This window comes from Biomphalaria glabrata, chromosome 3, assembly GCF_947242115.1.
Source record: "Biomphalaria glabrata chromosome 3, xgBioGlab47.1, whole genome shotgun sequence".
Classification (NCBI taxonomy): domain Eukaryota; kingdom Metazoa; phylum Mollusca; class Gastropoda; family Planorbidae; genus Biomphalaria; species Biomphalaria glabrata.
The window spans coordinates 23,477,473-23,496,377 of NC_074713.1; the positions used below are offsets into that span (position 1 = coordinate 23,477,473).

Here is an 18,905-nt window from a genome sequence, read left to right on the forward strand (position 1 = left end):
CTAACCTCTTTTACTTTTCCTCAACTAAAGTTAGGTACCCATTACAGCTGGCTGGACTCAGAGGTACCCATTACAGCTGGCTGGACTTAGAGGAACCCATTACAGCTGGCTGGATTCAGAGGCACCCATTAGAGCTGGCTGGACTCAGAGGCGCCCATTAGAGCTGGCTGGACTCAGAGGCACCCATTACAGCTGGCTGGACTCAGAGGCGCCCATTACAGCTGGCTGGATTCAGAGGCACCCATTAGAGCTGGCTGGACTCAGAGGAGCCCTAAAGAACTCGTAATAAAAAAAAAATCCAGTCTTCACCAGGATTCGAACCTAGAACCTTCGGTTCGGAAGCCGCCGCGTCTCCTCCCGTCCTGCTGATGACGTGTAAATCTTTATTTCTTAAGTTGACTCCGTAAGGTATAAAACAGAGAAGAAAAGTTCTCCAATATACAGAGCTGTAGTCCAGCTAACATCTCTGTTATACACATTGAAAAACTAATAGTGATCGCAGATGATGTAAAGGTCATCTGTTTCTGTTGCGCACGGTTAACGAGGGTGTCGTGTGGCCAGCACAACGACCAACCGTCTTTAACTTTCCTCAACTAATATCAGTTACCCATTAGAGCTGGGTGTACTCAAGAGTTGCCCGAATATTTCGAAATTAAAAATCCAAGTCTTCATCAGGATTTGAACCTGGGACCCCGGTTCGGAAGCCAAGCGTTTTACAGCTCAGTTATCGTCTGCTGGCACATTCTTCTATCTTGAAATCGATTTTTACAAAGTTCATATCGACCCTGTCTGTTTGTCTGTGTGTCTGCTACAGTATTTATACGCGTTATTTCTCCCGCATCCTTTCTAGGATAAAGTTAAAACTTGACACAATTATTTGTTGTAACCATGATGAAAGTATCCAATTAGTTAATTAATATTTGGTATAAATTATTCTGTTTGTATGCGATATGTAATTTATATATGTGGAGTTATTCCCTTTTCTAAAAACGTTTAGCAAACGTTTTTTTCTCCTACATTCTTTTCTTAGATGAAGTTCAAATTTTGTACAAATATTCAATTTCAATGAAACTACATCAGAATGAAGCAATTAGTTAATGAGCTAGAGGTAATTAATTAATTTTGGTATATGTAGAAGTTTCCTCCAGTATCTATCTATCTATCTATCTATCTATCTATCTATCTATCTATCTATCTATCTATCTATCTATCTCTCTCTCTCTCTCTCTCTCTCTCTGTCTCTCTCTCTCTCTCTCTCTACATATATATATATATATATATATATATATATATATATATATATATATATATATATATATATATATATATATATAAATATGGCAGTGATTTTACGGTTCTTTCCCTAAAAGTATTTGGCTTGTTGAAAGTATTTTATAAAAACATAGTTCTTGGAATATTTGGATATTTGACCCAATTTAAGGGATATCTATGCTTTATTAGACATAAGTAGTTTACTTTATCCAACTGTACTGTATGTACTTCAACTCGATCACTTTTCGTCACTTTATCACACTCTACCTCAGTTTACGTCACTATAATTAACTTTTACTTTTCATTATGCCACACTTTATCACTCTACTTCGTGTAGAGTCACTTGAACATACTCTACCTTATATTAAAATTAACTCTCACTAGCTGACTTTAGCTCCCATTACTTGATCTGACTTAAATATTTTTAATTTTGTTATTTAATTTATTTTTTTTGAGCATTTCGCAGATAGTTTTAGAACTACTTTTTTTTAAGAACAATTTGTTTTCTACATCCCCCCATCAATACAACTTAACGAATCACGTGGTTAAAGTGTGATGCTGTTTCCATGGTAACTGTGTAGTCACGTGTCTAACTCTAACTCGTTGAGAATCGTGTTCTCCTGGCTTCTAATACGTTCACGGCACATATCAGTGGAGAACTGTTGCAGATGTCGAGGGAAAGACAGACACAGAAGCCATCAGTGGAGAACTGTTGCAGATGTCGGGGGGAAAGACAGACATACAAGCCATCAGTGGAGAACTGTTGCAGATGTCGAGGGAAAGACAGACATAGAAGCCATCAGTGGAGAACTGTTGCAGATGTCGGGGGAAAGACAGACACAGAATAAAGAATATAATGATGTCATTTGAAAACTGCTTTTTATTCGTTTTATGTTGTTAGCGTTTATTGATGTGCCTGGTGTCCCAGTTGAAGTGAAAAAATAAATAATTTGTAGTTCAGAATAGCACCACCTCGTTCTGCAGAGAAAGTTTTTAATTTTGTAGGACAGATTCAAAGTCTGTCGCACATTGCAAACGTTTCACGAAGTGTTCCGCTATAAAATGACAGACTAACGCAATGTATATTCTGTTATGTATAAGAAATATAGGAGCGAGAGACCAAGAAGAGAAAAAAGAAGAGATCAAAAGAAGGAAAAAAGAAAATAAAAGACTAACAACAACAAAAAACAAGCGAAAAAAACAACAACAAAGAATTAAAAAGAAAGTGAGAGATAGATAGATAGATAGATAGATAGATAGACAGATAGATAGATAGATAGATAGATAGACAGATAGATAGATAGATAGACAGATAGATCAGATAGATAGATAGATAGATAGATAGATAGATATATATATAGATAGATAGATAGATAGATAGATAGATAGATAGATAGATAGATAGATAGATAGATAGACAGATAGATAGATAGATAGATAGATAGATAGATAGATAGATAGATAGACAGATAGATAGACCTTTAGATAGATAGATGGATAGACAGATAGATAGATAGACCGATAGATAGATAGACAGATATATATATATATATATATATATAGATAGATAGATAGATAGATAGATAGATAGATAGATAGATAGATAGATAGACAGATAGACAGATAGACAGATAGATAGATAGATAGATAGATAGATAGATAGATAGATAGATAGATAGATAGATAGACAGACAGACGAAAAGTCGAAAAGAGCAGAGATGAAAAGAGAGGGAAAGATTAGAAAATAGAAAGATAAAAAAAGACAATAGAAAATAGAGAAAAAATATAAAAAGAGAAAAAAAAAAAGAAAGATAAAAAAAAAAGAGTAAAAATCTAGAGAGAGAAAAAAGACATACATTATAAAAGTTAGAGAACGAAAAAAGAAGGAGCAGGAGAAGAGTGTGAAGGAAAGAGAGATAACAAAAGAGAAACAAAGAGAGAGAAAGTAAAAGAGAACTAAGAAACATAGTGTTACATCAAATTCAAATATTCGTAACTAATGTTCGACTCCCCATGGTCATATCAAACAGTTCGAGTCTATAGACTGCAATGCAACCAATACAAACATAAAGTTGAAAACATAATATTATGTTATTATTATTTTAACGATGTTTGTTTGAAGAAAATGTCAAAGAAATGTACACAGCCATTTCAGATTTCTTTGTCATATTTCAAATGTCAAATCTATTTTACATTTAGCTAACTGCGAGATCCTTCTCATATTCTGCCCTCTCATTAGGATATCAATGACTTAACATTAGGATATCCAGCATGGTGGACAAGAATAGAGTCACATGTTTAGTGTCAATGTAAGGAATGAAATGTTCTTCTTTTGTTTGTTACAAAATTTATCTCAACTCTGTCTGTCTGTCTGTCTGGGTGAAGTCTTGAACACGTTACATCTCCTACTTCCCAGTCTCGGATGAAGTTACAACTTTTGCACAATACTTCATTGAGGATGTCAAAACATAAATTAATGAAATAAAATAACTTTTATAAGTATTCATTGTAATACATTAATTTACTTAGAGACAGTAGGGTCTTATAAGGTAAGGGGAAATTATCCTTGTGCAAAGAATTAGGTCGTTCGCTAAAATATAAAAACCAAATAAATAAAATATTATTTGGATAGCTCAGTGGCTAACAAGTAGGCCTTCCATCCTGGAGGCTCAAGATCGAATGTGGGAGTAACTTTGTAACAAAATGTTTTTGAAAAGGTAGCACGAAAGCGTTCTCCCACATACCCCCCCCCTCCTCTCACTGGACCACAAAAGTGACGTCATTGACCATATATCTAGATCCAGAATTGTAGTTTACAGTCTACACTACTGTCTTTGCCGGGTTTGAATTTTGTGTCACCAAACTAGAATTGTATACACTCTCTGTAGAAATCATGCATGCGCTTCAACAGGAATTTTTTTTGGAAGGTGGGTGGGGGAGAGGGGGAGGGATTGGGGCGGTATAAAGAAGATTCCCTTTTATTAAAAACCTCTCATGTATTTGTCATAGAGAGTTACGTACTTGTTGTTTAGTGTATTTTAGCTTCATAAAGGAGCAGTTGTCTTTTTAAAAACTTCTATGTTTACATTCTACAAATTAAAAAAAAAAATTAAAGTGGTTAAAGTCTTACCTATATAAACAATGAAATATGGTGATAGCGTAGGATGAAATCTCTTTCTAGTGAATGCTAAATGCGAATATATTTTGATGTCATCTTGCCAGGATAGAAACTCGTTGAAGGGAAACAAAAGTTATGGCAGATCTGGTCCACTGATCATGTTGTTGAAGGGAAACAAAAGTTATGGTAGATCTGGTCCACTGATCATGTTGTTGAAGGGAAACAAAAGTTATGGTAGATCTGGTCCACTGATCATGTTGTTGAAGGGAAACAAAAGTTATGGTAGATCTGGTCCACTGATCATGTTGTTGAAGGGAAACAAAAGTTATGGTAGATCTGGTCCACTGATCACGTTGTTGAAGGGAAACAAAAGTTATGGTAGATCTGGTCCACTGATCATGTTGTTGAAGGGAAACAAATGTTATGGTAGATCTGGTCCACTGATCACGTTGTTGAAGGGAAACAAAAGTTATGGTAGATCTGGTCCACTGATCACGTTGTTGAAGGGAAACAAAAGTTATGGCAGATCTGGTCCACTGATCATGTTGTTGGAAGATGTAGCAGATCTGGTCTACTGATCATGTTGTTGGAAGATGTAGCAGCTCTGGTCCACTGATCATGTTGTTGGAAGATGTAGCAGCTCTGGTCCACTGATCATGTTGTTGGAAGATGTAGCAGCTCTGGTCCACTGATCATGTTGTTGGAAGATGTAGCAGCTCTGGTCCACTGATCATGTTGTTGGAAGATGTAGCAGCTCTGGTCCACTGATCATGTTGTTGGAAGATGTAGCAGCTCTGGTCCACTGATCATGTTGTTGGAAGATGTAGCAGATCTGGTCCACTGATCACGTTGTTGGAAGATGTAGCAGATCTGGTCCACTGATCATGTTGTTGGAAGATGTAGCAGATCTGGTCCACTGATAATGTTGTTGGAAGATGTAGCAGATCTGGTCCACTGATCATGTTGTTGGAAGATGTAGCAGATCTGGTCCACTGATCATGTTGTTGGAAGATGTAGCAGATCTGGTCCACTGATCATGTTGTTGGAAGATGTAGCAGATCTGGTCCACTGATCATGTTGTTGGAAGATGTAGCAGATCTGGTCCACTGATAATGTTGTTGGAAGATGTAGCAGATCTGGTCTACTGATCATGTTGTTGGAAGATGTAGCAGCTCTTGTCCACTGATCACGTTGTTGGAAGATGTAGCAGCTCTGGTCCACTGATCATGTTGTTGGAAGATGTAGCAGCTCTTGTCCACTGATCACGTTGTTGGAAGATGTAGCAGATCTGGTCCACTGATCATGTTGTTGGAAGATGTAGCAGATCTGGTCCACTGATAATGTTGTTGGAAGATGTAGCAGATCTGGTCCACTGATCATGTTGTTGGAAGATGTAGCAGATCTGGTCCACTGATCATGTTGTTGGAAGATGTAGCAGATCTGCAACAGTTACCCACCTCAAACAGATAGCGATATTTTTCTTAAGTTTATTTTGGGACCTTGATTCTATCGAAGATGACCCTAAGGTCAGTTGTCACCACATTTTCGGTTGAAATTAAGTTAAGGTATATTTGTTTTTAGTTATTATTATTTTATTGTTATTATCGATATCGTCTGTACTCTAATGTAGCATCAGCATTTGATTGTAATATTAGTACTTCAATGTACTATTGGCACGTTACTGTATCATTAGTACTTCAATGTATTATTAGTACTTCAATGTATCATTAGTACTTCAATGTATCATTAGTACTTCAATGTATCGATAGTACATCTATATACCATTAGTACTTTAATGTATCATTAGTACTTCAATGTACATTACTTCAATGTATTATTAGTACTTCAATGTATCATTAGTACTTCAATGTATCGATAGTACATCTATATATCATTAGTACTTTAATGTATCATTAGTACTTCTATGTATCTGTGACAGGTGGGGAAATGTGATGTGTGTTTGGCGCGTTTTATGTCTAGGGGATGATTATTTTTAAAGCTATCACACCCCCACTTATCAGCATATGAATCGGGAGCAGACACGCAACGAGACAAAGCAATGAAAGATAGATACAAAAGTTAAAATAAAGAATATTTATTTACATAAATATACATATAAGAATAAAAAGGGGGAGGGTTTGCATCTATCTCTAGTGAATACTATGTTTAATCATCACTCTAATAAGAGAGTATGTCACTTTGTCCTCTGACTTAGCTGGTTTTCCTGTTGATGTCGCAGCTGTCTGTGTCCTGGCTTGAGGTTCTGCAGCTGGAGGTGGCGCTCTAGCGGGTAGAAGGACGCCGGTGATATAGTTCTTGTGGAGTCTCAATCCCCAAAATCTAATATCTGTAGTGGGCACAGTAGGGCGGGTGGCCGGCTACCGTGGGCACAAGGTTACTGCGGGCAGAGCTGATCTGCCGTGGGCAGCGTAGTTGACAGGATATGTCCAGTGAGTTGCAGAGGGTTGGCGTAGCTATGACGTCTCACACAGATCTGAATCTATAGGGACGTCGCACCTAATAGCCTGACAGGTGGGCTGTCGAATAGGAGGGCAATGCCGATAGCGCGAAGTGGTAGAGTTGAGTAGATCTCAGTGGGCAAGTGCAGTGCCGAATAGCACTAAGCACAAATGCAGGTAAATAGATCGTTGATCCAATGAATAAATAGGCAGGTCAGTGAGCTAGGGCAGTGCTGAATAGCACTAAGCACAAAGATAGTAGGTGATTCTTGATATCAACTAAATAGGCAATAGGCAGACACCTGAGGGAGGCTGCGGATAAATAAAGACAAGTTAGGACATGTCTCTCATACATCTTATCGATGCCCTCGACTGAGGTGCATTCGTCAGATTGATAAAATTGCTTTAGAGCACAAGGGGGAGGTGGTGACAAATGGGATATGGAAAATAGATGGATGATAGTAGCAATATCAAAATGTACATAAAAGGGGAAATAATAACATAAAATGTACATAGAAGGGGAAATAATAATCTCAAATGAACAACACAGGTGGATAGAGAAAAAAAAAAGGGGGGGGGTTGAATTGGGGGGTGGTCAGCGACCCAGATGATTGTTTACATATGACCGTGGGTCGAGAACAATGGAGCGCGCTTGAATGGTGTGTCCGTTCAAGCGGCGCAACTCTCATTAGAGTAAAATGAGTAAAGGGGAGATAATTCAATACAGGGGAGATAACTCATATCTCCTTTCTAAGCGCAGTATTAGTGCGATAGTAAAATCATCAAGGCGATCAACCGAGATAAAGGAAATAAAATAAGGTGTACAAATATATACATGGTTGCATCAATGATCAATTGAGCAACGTAGCATTAATAGATTAATGCAATACTAAAATATATACATAGCACATGTTTATGTTTTCTACTTACGCCAGTGAGAAATACACAATGCACTAATTAAATATAAATGAACTAAGCAAAATGCACATGATGATATCCAATGGAAATAGCACAAAAGTAATTAAGATGGAACTTGTGATTAAGTTCGGCTTACCACCAGGTATTCCTCTAGGAGGGAGAATAAATGATATAGTCCAGACTCGATCGACAGCGATAGAGGAGTGAAAGGGTCTGGCTTGATTTGAATCTACTTATATACAGGCCTGGAGAATGTGGGCGGACACAGGAAATGTCCTAGGCTAAGAATTATCTTACACGTGGGTGAATTAGACTTAAGATGGGAGCGTCGAGAGGCACTTTGACTCGAGTAATCTCCTAGATCAAAGAGAGACGTAGGAAAAAAGGGGGGGGGAGGAGTGACTTGCATTCCACACAAGGTGGTGTCCACTGCGGCTGTCAGACATCCTGCCGATAAGATCAAAGAGTCTGTACGTATCTTTGCCCCGGTCAAGGGAAGATATGTGAAAGGACGCGCCTTAACTATCTCCAATGTGGTCAACTAAGTCTAGCCTGGAGCGGAAAAGGTGTGGCGGGTGAATAATTTAGGGGTAGGATGGGGAAATAATTAAAATAAAATAAATAAATAATGAAAAATAATAATTAATGCTGTGATAAATTTGAGTGACTCTGACAGCGAGTTTTTGACTTGTCACAGTATCATTAGTACTTCAATGTATTATCAGTACTCCAATGTATATATTAGTACTATAATGAATTATTAGTACTTAGATGTAGCATTAGTACTTCAATGTAAAGATATGACTTCAATGTATCGATAGTTCTTCAATGTATCATCAGTACTTCAATGTATCATCAGTACTTCAATGTATCATCAATAGTTAAATGTATCATCAATACTTCAATATATCATCAGTACTTTAATATATCATCAGTACTTCAATATACCATCAGTACTTCAATATATCATCAGTACTTAATATACCATCAGTACTTCAATATATCATCAGTACTTCAATATATTATAAGTACTTCGATGTATCCTATGTCATACCCTTTGAGACGATGATATCTTACGTAAAAAATGTCATTAGTTATCTGGTTGAGACATTAGCTTGTAAGAACTAGAACTGTAATGATGTTTGTGTTCGGCCGTAATACAACAGCATATAAGTATATACGTAATAGATATTAAAGTTAATAGATAAATAGCTTATCACATTACGTTCTGACAGTTAATCGTATCAAAGCACACACACACACACACACACACACACACACACACACACTCACACACACACACACACACACACAAATTCAATCTTACAAAATATATTGTTACAAATTAATTTTAAAAAAAGGACAATGACATAAGTTATGATTACGGAACGTTTACAAATGTTAACCCTCCAATGTTTGAATGTCCCTGTGTTTATGACTGTATTTCTATACCAGGCTGTACCTAACACTATTTATTTGAATGACACATTTGGTCTTCTCTTTGTTCAACTCTCTTAGACACGATGACTGAGGAGGTCTGGACTTTCTGGATGGTTTTTTGTTTTCTGAGAAAAATGGCAAGAATGAGAAAGAGAGAAAGAGAAAGATAGAAGAAGAGAAATGAATGGAAAGAAAAAACAAGAGAAAGAAAATGAAAGAATAAAGGAATAATGTAAAATAGAAAAAAAAAAAGATAGGAATAATAAAAGTGTAATTAACAGACACAATTTAATCTCAATTCTCAGTGCGCTTTAAGAACATGAGGTCTATTAGGCTTACTTAAAGAACACGAGACCTATTAAGTAAAAAACACGAGGCCTATTACTTATAGAACACGAGGCCTATCACTTAAAGAACATGAGGCCTATTACTTATAGAACACGAGGCCTATTACTTATAGAACACGAGGCATATCACTTAAAGAACATGAGGCCTATTAAGTAAAAAACACGAGGCCTATTACTTATAGAACACGAGGCCTATCACTTAAAGAACATGAGGCCTATTACTTATAGAACACGAGGCCTATTACTTAAAGAACACGAGGCATATCACTTAAAGAACATGAGGCCTATTAAGTAAAAAACACGAGGCCTATTACTTAAAGAACACGAGGCATATCACTTAAAGAACATGAGGCCTATTATTTAAAGAACACGAGACCTATTACCTAAAGAACACGAGGCCTATTACTTAAAGAACATTTAGTCTCCACCCAAGTCTCCATTCACCAGGACTCACTTTCCGTCCCTCACAACAGGTGTACAGGCACATTTCTTATTCCATGTGCTAGATCAAAGTCGTACAAGTGCTCCCTCTTCTCTAGTGCCATTGGAGAATGGAATGGGTTGCTTGAATCAGTCAGGAAAAGACAGTGTCTTAGCAGGTTTTAAACTCTACTTAACATTCGCGACTAGATTAGCATAAAGATACTTGTGAATGTAATTATCTTCCGTTTGAAGGGACGTCTGTAAATGATAAGATAAGTAAACAATATATATAATTGAACATTCTCTAAAACAGAAGCTCAGCTTATACGATTACATCATTCCAAAAGTTCTATTAGATATTTTCATTACGGCGGATGGTTTGTTTGGTTTGTTGATTTGAGGCACATCGGCACAATTTAGGCCATGTCGTGCCTGCAGTCCCTTAAGGACTACTCTCTCTCCCTAAACAACAAGGGCCAGATTCTATACAGTAATATAATTAAAATTAAGGTCTATTCACAGTTAAAATAGTAAAGGTAGTAAAAATTTAAATATTTGGTAAAAATCTAATGTAAATAGTGCATGTTCACAAATTCAGAAATCAGATCTTCGTAGATAGCCCCACTTCCCGAATAAAGCCCAGTACCTTCCCAGGGTCGACATTATTAAATAGTGTTTTTAGATTAGTGGCTCTAAAATGTTTCGCCCTGACATCCTGGTATCTGGGGCAATCAACGAGGATATGTTCCACGGTGAGGCGAGAGTCACAGTACTCGCAAAGTGGGGGCTCCTCTCTCTTCAGTACAAAAGAGTGCGTGATGTAGGTGTGGCCAATCCTAAGTCTGGACATGGTTGTGCTACCACGCCTTGTCAGACCCTTAGATGTGGGCCGCCACCTGACATCCGCCACAATCTGCCTGAGTTTACTGTGAGTCTCAGCCTCCCATCGGTTCTGCCACTCTCGATAGGTGGCAGAGGCAATACTTTGTCTCAGGTCCGAGTAGGGAATTTGGGTTCCTGACACCGCATGATTTAGGGCTCTCTTTGCTTCTCTGTCTGCGGCTTCGTTTCCCTCAATGCCAACATGGGAGGGGACCCAGATGAAGGTGACATCCCTACGGTCGGCTGTTATTAGGTCCAACAGCTTCAGGCTCTTATGTACCAATGGGATGTCAGTCTTCATCCGCCCCAAAGCTTGCAATGCAGATTTGGAGTCGGAGCAGATTATAAATTTACTCCTTTCTGATGCTTTTACGGCCATAAGTGCAAGCAATATTGCGTGCAATTCGGCCGTAAAGATGGAGCAGCCATCGGGGAGTCTACGGGAGATTATTTTGTTCCGAAAGGAGCAGGCACACGCGACCTTTCCCTCCATTTTGGATCCGTCTGTGTAGATGGTGCCACAATCTCCGTAGCTCTCCTGCAGTTCCCTAAAGTGGACTTGTAGTATGCTTGGGTCTGTATTTTCTTTTTTTGAAATTAAGGAGGGATAAATTTAATTTAGGTTTATTCATTAGCCAAGGAGGATTCTGAGGGGTTTCTATTTTAGAGATTTGGTCAATGGGTGGGGTTAAATTTTGGATGGGTTCTCTCATTCGAAGGCCCAACGGCTGTATGACGTTAGGCCTTCGATTGTATAATTCTACCTCTGTGGGGTTAAATATGGAGTCAAAAGCAGGGTTCGTGGGGTTGGATTTTAGCTTGACTATATACTGCATTGCAAGCTTTTTCATTCTTATATCCATGGGGAGTTCTCCAGCCTCCACATGGAGACTTGGGATAGGTGATGTACGAAACGCGCCGAGACAGAGACGCAGGGCAGCATTTTGTATTGGTTCCAGTATTTTTAGGTACGACTTCCTTGCTGCTCCATATATTATGGATCCGTAGTCTAGCTTGGATCGAATTAGACTCCGATAGAGCAGCAGCAAGGTATCTCTGTCAGCTCCCCAGTCCGTATGGCTGAGTACTCTTAGTATGTTTAATGACTTTTGGCATTTCTTCTTAAGTTCCTTAATGTGGGGGAGAAAATTAAATTTGGAATCTAAGGTGAGGCCTAAAAATTTTGTAGTTTTCACGACAGGGATCTTCTTTTTGTGTATAAATAGTTCAGGGTCTGGGTGGAGCCCCCTTAGATTACAAAAATGCATACTAACTGTTTTGGAGTCAGAGAATTTGAAACCATTATAGTTTGCCCAACCCTAAATTTTGTTTAAACATAACTGTAATTTCCTTTCTAAGGTGTTCATGTTTTTCCCATAAGTAAGAATGACAAAGTCATCAACATACAAAGAGCACTCTATGCCAGGGGACAGCGCATTTATGATGCTATTTATTTTAATGTTGAACAGGGTGACTGACAGAATGCTGCCCTGGGGTACACCCATTTCCTGGTCATGAGTGTCAGAAGCGGAGTTGCCCACTCGGACCTGAAATTTTCGATCTTTCAGGAATTCCTCCACAAAACGGGGGAGGTGTCCCTTAAGCCCCATAAGCGCCAGGTCACGTAGAATGCCATGTTTCCAGGTTGTGTCATAGGCCTTTTCTATATCGAAGAATACAGCTACTAGATGTTCTCTTCTGAGTAATGCATTTCTAATATAAGCTTCCAGCCTTACCAGGTGGTCAGTTGTTGTCCGCCCCTGCCGGAATCCGCACTGGTAGTTTGAGATCACTTTATTCCTTTCCAGGTACCAGACCAGCCTACTGTTAATCATTCTTTCCATGGTTTTGCAGATGCAGCTTGTTAGTGCTATTGGTCGATAGTTAGCTGGGTCAGAGCCGTCTCTTCCCGGTTTAGGTATCGGTATAACTGTGGCTTTCCTCCAGCTGTTTGGGAAAGCGCCTGTTTGCCACACACAGTTATAGACCCCTAGTAGGACTGCCAATGAGGGTTCGGGAAGGTGCTTGAGGAACTGGTAATGGATTTCGTCTTCTCCAGGCGCTGTGTCATGTGACTTGTCCAGCGATTCCCTCAGTTCCTCAAGCGAGAACGGTTTGTTGTAGTCTTCATTGTTCTCTGACCTGAAATCAATGGGGTGTCTTTCCTCCCTGGTTTTGACTTTTTGGAACTCTGGCGTGTAGTGTGCAGTGGATGATTTTTCTGCTATTGAGGATGCAAGGCAGTCAGCTATTTCTCTGGGGGACGTGACAGTTCGTCCTTGGTTTTTCAAATGTCCTATTGCATTTGATTCTTTCCCTTTGATTCGCCTTACTGCCTTCCAAACCGCTCTAGCAGAAGTTTTGGCATCCAGACTGCCGACAAAACTTCTCCAGGAATTCCTTTTGGCTGACCGTATGGTTTGTCTAGCCTTTGCTCTAGCTATCCTGAATAGCTTTAGGTTTTCCTGGGAAGGGTTCTTTATAAATGCAGCCAGTCGTTTTTTCCTATCACCAATAGCACTTTTGCAAGCTGTATCAAACCATGGTTTGCTAGGCCGTTTTGGATTTGCAGAGGTTAGGGGTACAACTTTCCTGGCTATACTTAGTAGCTTGCTAGCAAAGGTATCAGCTGGGTTCTGTTCATGGAGGATATTTTCTGTGATATCCTCAGAGCATCTTTTTTGGAATTGTTCCCAATCGGCCTTATTCAGTTTCCACCGCTGAGGTCGTCCCAATGAAGGGAGATTGTTAGTAATGATGATTGGGAAGTGATCACTTCCCCGTAGATCATTGCTAACTGACCATTTAAAATCGTCCAGAAGTCCGGGGACGCATACGGTGAGGTCAATGCATGTGAATGATCCAGTTCCTGGGTGCAAGTAGGTCGGTGATGCATCATTAAGTATGCATAAATCATGTTGGAGGAAGATATCCTCCAGCATACGACCTCTTGTGTCGGTATTGTTGGATCCCCACATGGTGTTATGGGCATTGAAATCCCCAAGGATTAAATAAGGCCGGGGGAGTTGTTTCAATAGGTCCTCCATGTCTGTTCGGTTTAATGGAGCGCCTGGTGGTAGATACAGGCTGCAGCAAGTGATAACCTTGTGAAGGGTTATCCTAGCTGCTACGGCCTGTAGTGTGGTCTGTAGTTCTACCCTCTCATGGGGGATGCTATCCTTCACAAGGATACAGACTCCACCTGATGCTCTCTCTGCATCCTCAACATTCTTGGTGTAAGCACGGTAGCTTCGGAAGCTGATGCAATCTTTTAGAAATGTTTCCTGTAAGCAGACAACTACAGGAGTCTCGGAGTCCATCAGTAGCTGCATTTCCTCGTAATTGGCCTTGAGGCCTCTACAATTCCACTGTACAATTCTGGAATCCATGGCTTATTCTAGATGACCTACTTGGAGCTATTTGGCCTTGGGAGGCCCCCGGAGGGGTTTCCCTTTATTCCAGTGACCTTGGTATTTTTATTCTTGGGTTTGGATGGAGAGGAGGACAACCCCCTTTTGGGGGAAGTCTTTCTCTCTGGAGAGGGGAGATCCCTCTGGTTAGAGCGGAGGTTATTTCCTCCTCTCTCACCTCGGGCATCCTCTCCGCTTTGATTTCTCCCCTTAGGGAGTTGGTCAACCTCTAACTCAGTAGAGGTTGGGGTGTCTGGCTGGGTTCTCTGAGGAGAACCTGTGTCAGACATGATGTCTCCGGGTTCTCCCGGAGTATTGGTTTTGACATGCTGCTCAGTCTCCATGCTCTCATCAGCGAGCACAGAGAACCTGTTCTTTAGCATGACAACAGGGCTTTCTTGTTTCTTCAGAGGTGTGTTCTTTGGCGGTGTTTTCTTCTCAGTTGGGGGAGGAGGAGGGGGTGGTGGGGTCAATGTGTCCGTCTGTGTGGCTATGGATCTTCCTTTCTTAGCAACAGCCTGGGCGTAGGTCTTTGTCAAGCCGAATTGGCCCTTGGGTAGGGCCAGTACAGCCGATTTCGCCTGGCTAAAGGTACATCCGTTTCTTGCCTTGTACTCCTGCACGGCAACCTCATGTTTCCACACAGGGCAGTCCTTGGAGTAGGCTGAGTGGCCAGCTTGACAGTTTGGGCATTTGAACTGGGCTGTGCAGCCCTTGTCCTCATGACCCTCTCCAGCACATCCGGCACACACAGTGTTCCTCTTACAGACTGCCGCGCCGTGTCCATAACCCTGGCACTTGAAGCACCTCATGGGGTTAGGTATGTAGGGCCTCACTGGAACTCGTAGGTATCCTGCCTTCACATACTCTGGCGGTGTCCTAGTTCCGAATGTGAGGATAATAGTGGCGGTTTTGACCTCCTCACCCTCCCTGCGCCTGGTAATGCGCCGGGCATGGGTGACTCCTTCAATGCCCTCCACTATTTCCTTCTCGGAACATTCCAGTAGGTCCCTAGAGCTGATTACACCTCTGCTGGTGTTCAGACTCTTGTGTGGCATGACTTCCACTTGGAGATCACAGAGTCTTCTGCATCTTAAAAGCCCATCAGAGTGTGTCTTGCTGTCTACTTCTACAAGGAGTTCCATTGTTTTGTGTAGCTTAGACACACTCTTGGGCTCTCCCACTACTGACTTGAGTCCCTTATAGATAATAAAAGGGCTCAACTTGGTCAGGCTTTTTCCCTCCTCTGTGCATCTAACCACCAGAAATGATGGCCAGGTGGCACAGCTTTTTGGGACCTCCTCTTTTTTATCGTCAATTCGTCGTTTCTTGCCCAGACATAGGTCTGGGGCAAGTAGTTTTGTGTGTGTTTTTTTTGTCCATATATATTTTGGTTAATTCGGCACCTGTGCTCCCCACCCGCCATCGAGTCCAACAAGGGGACGGGCCATTCGGATACAGCAGCTCCCTGATTGACCCTCCAGCCACCGCCCTCCAGCATAGGTCGACGACCTATGCTGGTAGCTCGGCATGACCAGCCGGTTGACCCAGGTTGACCCAGGGCGGGCCATCTGGGTCTCAGGTCTAGGGGAACTTGGAGCCAAAGTATTGTGTTGTTGTGGTTTATCCTCAGATAGCCATCACTCAAACACCAGGATCTCTTTATCCCCCCTTACCCGTCGCAGTCCACGGCAAACGGACTGGTCTAGGACGTAGTGAGAATTTAAAGTTAAGGAGACAGTGTGATGATCAATGAAGGCAGACTTAGGAAAAGAGGAGGCAGACACAATGATAGAAAAGAAGTAGGGCACTTTTGAGCTCCAAAAGTGCTAAGGAAAGAGGAGCGCAGTTTAACGTCATGTCTCGGGACGGCATTACGGCGGAAAAACTATAAATAGCAAAGGTATTGTCACACAAAAACAAAAGTACTGTCACAAAAACAAAAGTATTGTCACACAAAAATAATGGTATTTTCAAATAAAAACAAAGATATTGTCACACAAACAAAAATATTGTAACACAAAAACAAAGTTATTATCACAAAAACAAAGTTATTATCACAAACAAATATCTATTGTAACACAAAAAAAGATATCATCACACACATGTAAAGATATTGTCACACACATGTAAAGATATTGTCACACACATGTAAAGATATCGTCACACACATGTAAAGATATGGTTACACACATGTAAAGATATCGTCACACACATGTAAAGATATTGTCACACACATGTAAAGATATTGTCACACACATGTAAAGATATTGTTACACACATGTAAAGATATTGTTACACACATGTAAAGATATTGTCACACACATGTAAAGATATTGTCACACACACCACCAAGACGATGTAGCAGAAAACAAAAAGATCGTCTGCCAAACAGGAAACAGACTCTCAACTGACCGTCAATATCCTCAATATCCGGGTTGATGTTACAGTGTTGCACAAGGATTCTCACGATATCATTACACCGCTGCTCGCAGGCGTGAATCAAGGCCGTACATCCATTTCTGTCTTTCATGTTCACGTCTGCTCCCGCGTCTTTCAGTATTCGAACCATGTGGTCACGTGTCCCTTCTTCCTAAAAGCAAACAAATAAATAAACAAATAAATAAACAAATAAATAAATAAATAAATAATAATAATTCGAATCCGAAGATGAATAATAATATACAGAATCAGATATTTGTAATATTCAAACGTAAAGCCACAGGGAGATCCAGGGTAATAATTCAGTCTACATACTGACAACTACGGATAATTTTTACAGAGCTACACCAAGCGGAATAAGTAGGACTGAAATTGGTTTTGAGACATTTGCTGGGCAAAAAAAGCAGATTTTGGCAGACTGAATGAGGTTAAAGGTTATTCAACAAAGGCAAAACATTTTTGGGAGGGTTTCACCTTCAACAAAAGAAAAAGATGTCGAATTGGATCAGGTGTTTGGATCATAGCTCAACAAATGCGAATCCTGTTCTATTGACTAGTAAGTAAACATGGTTAATACATAAGGACTGGCTTCAAGGGCTTAATACTGATAGTGGCCATTAGTTAATAGTTGGAATCTGAAGCGGTGTAGGTCAATATTGATTTAGATTAATTCATTGGAGGTAAACACCGGGAACACCTATTTATAGCTTCAACCTTAGATGATGCCGAAGCATAGATTAATTTGTAGTCTGTATGCCTGTTATTGAGATTTATGTTTAGATCTACAGTTATAGATATATATCTAAGAGCACTGGGAAAACCAAATGTAGAAAAAAAACAACTCATCCAAACCCTCCCTACTCAAAAAAATAATATACAGATTTTAACAATCTGGTCAGATAGACGTAGTGGGCCTAGACAGCTAGATAGACGTCTGGTCAGCGTGACCTAGTCAAGGAATATAGCATGTTAACTAAAGCACTCAACGGCCATGACAACATGAAAAAATGTGCCAGCCATTGGTGCTCTGTATGTCAAGCCCATGTATAATGTAAAGTTTCCTTTCTATTTATATTAGCACGCTTTGTCTTCCCACTAAACGATGTTTGGTGCATATTCATATAGGTTCTATTTCTAAACACATTATTTTGTTTTCATATAAACATTAATACATTCTACAACAGACATTGATGGAACGAGGTCTACTTTATGCATATTAAATAGGTACAAGGACTAACAAGCTAACAAGGTGTACTTTTTACTTTTCGGACAAATATCCTGCAGTGATATTCGGCCTGAGCCGAATGTGGCCGAATAGTGAAAAGAAAGCCGGATCTACTATCCGGTGCACCCCTAATATATATATATATTGTTATAAACCTGGTGGTGGTACAGATGGGGGTAGTGGTGTGTGTGTAGTCAGCCGACGTAAATCGCCCCAGGCCAGCGCTAGACGAGCGGTCAACCGTGACGAGCTACGACGGTCAGCCGAGACGAGTGTCAACATGACGGTTCGGGAAGGATCGCCGTTGTGAACAGTGCTCAGGAGCGTCACGAGGGATGTAGCTCAGATGCTAAAACCAGAAAGAGGAGCCTTGGTGGTGATCATGAGGACCCATTGAAACCTGACGAAGCCGTCGAGACATATGCAAGTCGAGAGATACCAGCCAGGTCCGGACCTAACAGACGTTGGTCCAGCTGCCAAGACTGGAGAGAAAAGTCCTGATGGTGGTAAAGAGAATCCAAGGCAGTCTGACGTTGACGTTGATGGACATTTGAAAGACGAAAGTCATAGACAAGGTCTGAAACCAACAAGCGATTGGCCCGATACTGAGACGAGAGAGAGAGGTCCTGATGGTGGTGAAGAAAGCCGAATGGAGCCTAAAGCCGAAGACGAGGGACTTTTGCACGAGGAGTGTTACCAACCTGCCCCACGAGCATGACCTCCAGACAAGGCTTAAGATGATGACCTGTCCCACAATTCCCTGTCCTGTGGATTTGAAGCCCATCCCAGTCCTTCTTCGCAAAGCCCTATGAAGTCACCTCTTTTGCCAACGATCTTGGTATCCCCAGCCCTTACATCCTATACCTCTCCATGTGTCAAGTGGCTGCCCTCAGTACCAAACGGCAAGAGAGCGATGCGACCACAAAATCACTGCAGCAACATGAAGACCAACTGGAGGAGAAGAAGAAG

At 40.6% G+C, this 18,905-nt stretch overlaps 1 protein-coding gene across 1 annotated transcript in view; it reads right to left on the reverse strand.

Moving 5' to 3' along the window:
- Positions 1-18,905, reverse strand: part of LOC106064402 (dentin sialophosphoprotein-like) — a 159,831-nt gene that overhangs the window by 55,641 nt on the left and 85,285 nt on the right. The window contains exon 3 of the mRNA XM_056024090.1: positions 16,685-16,862. Coding sequence (XP_055880065.1) covers positions 16,685-16,862 — 178 coding nt within the window. The remainder of the gene's footprint in view (positions 1-16,684; positions 16,863-18,905) is intronic.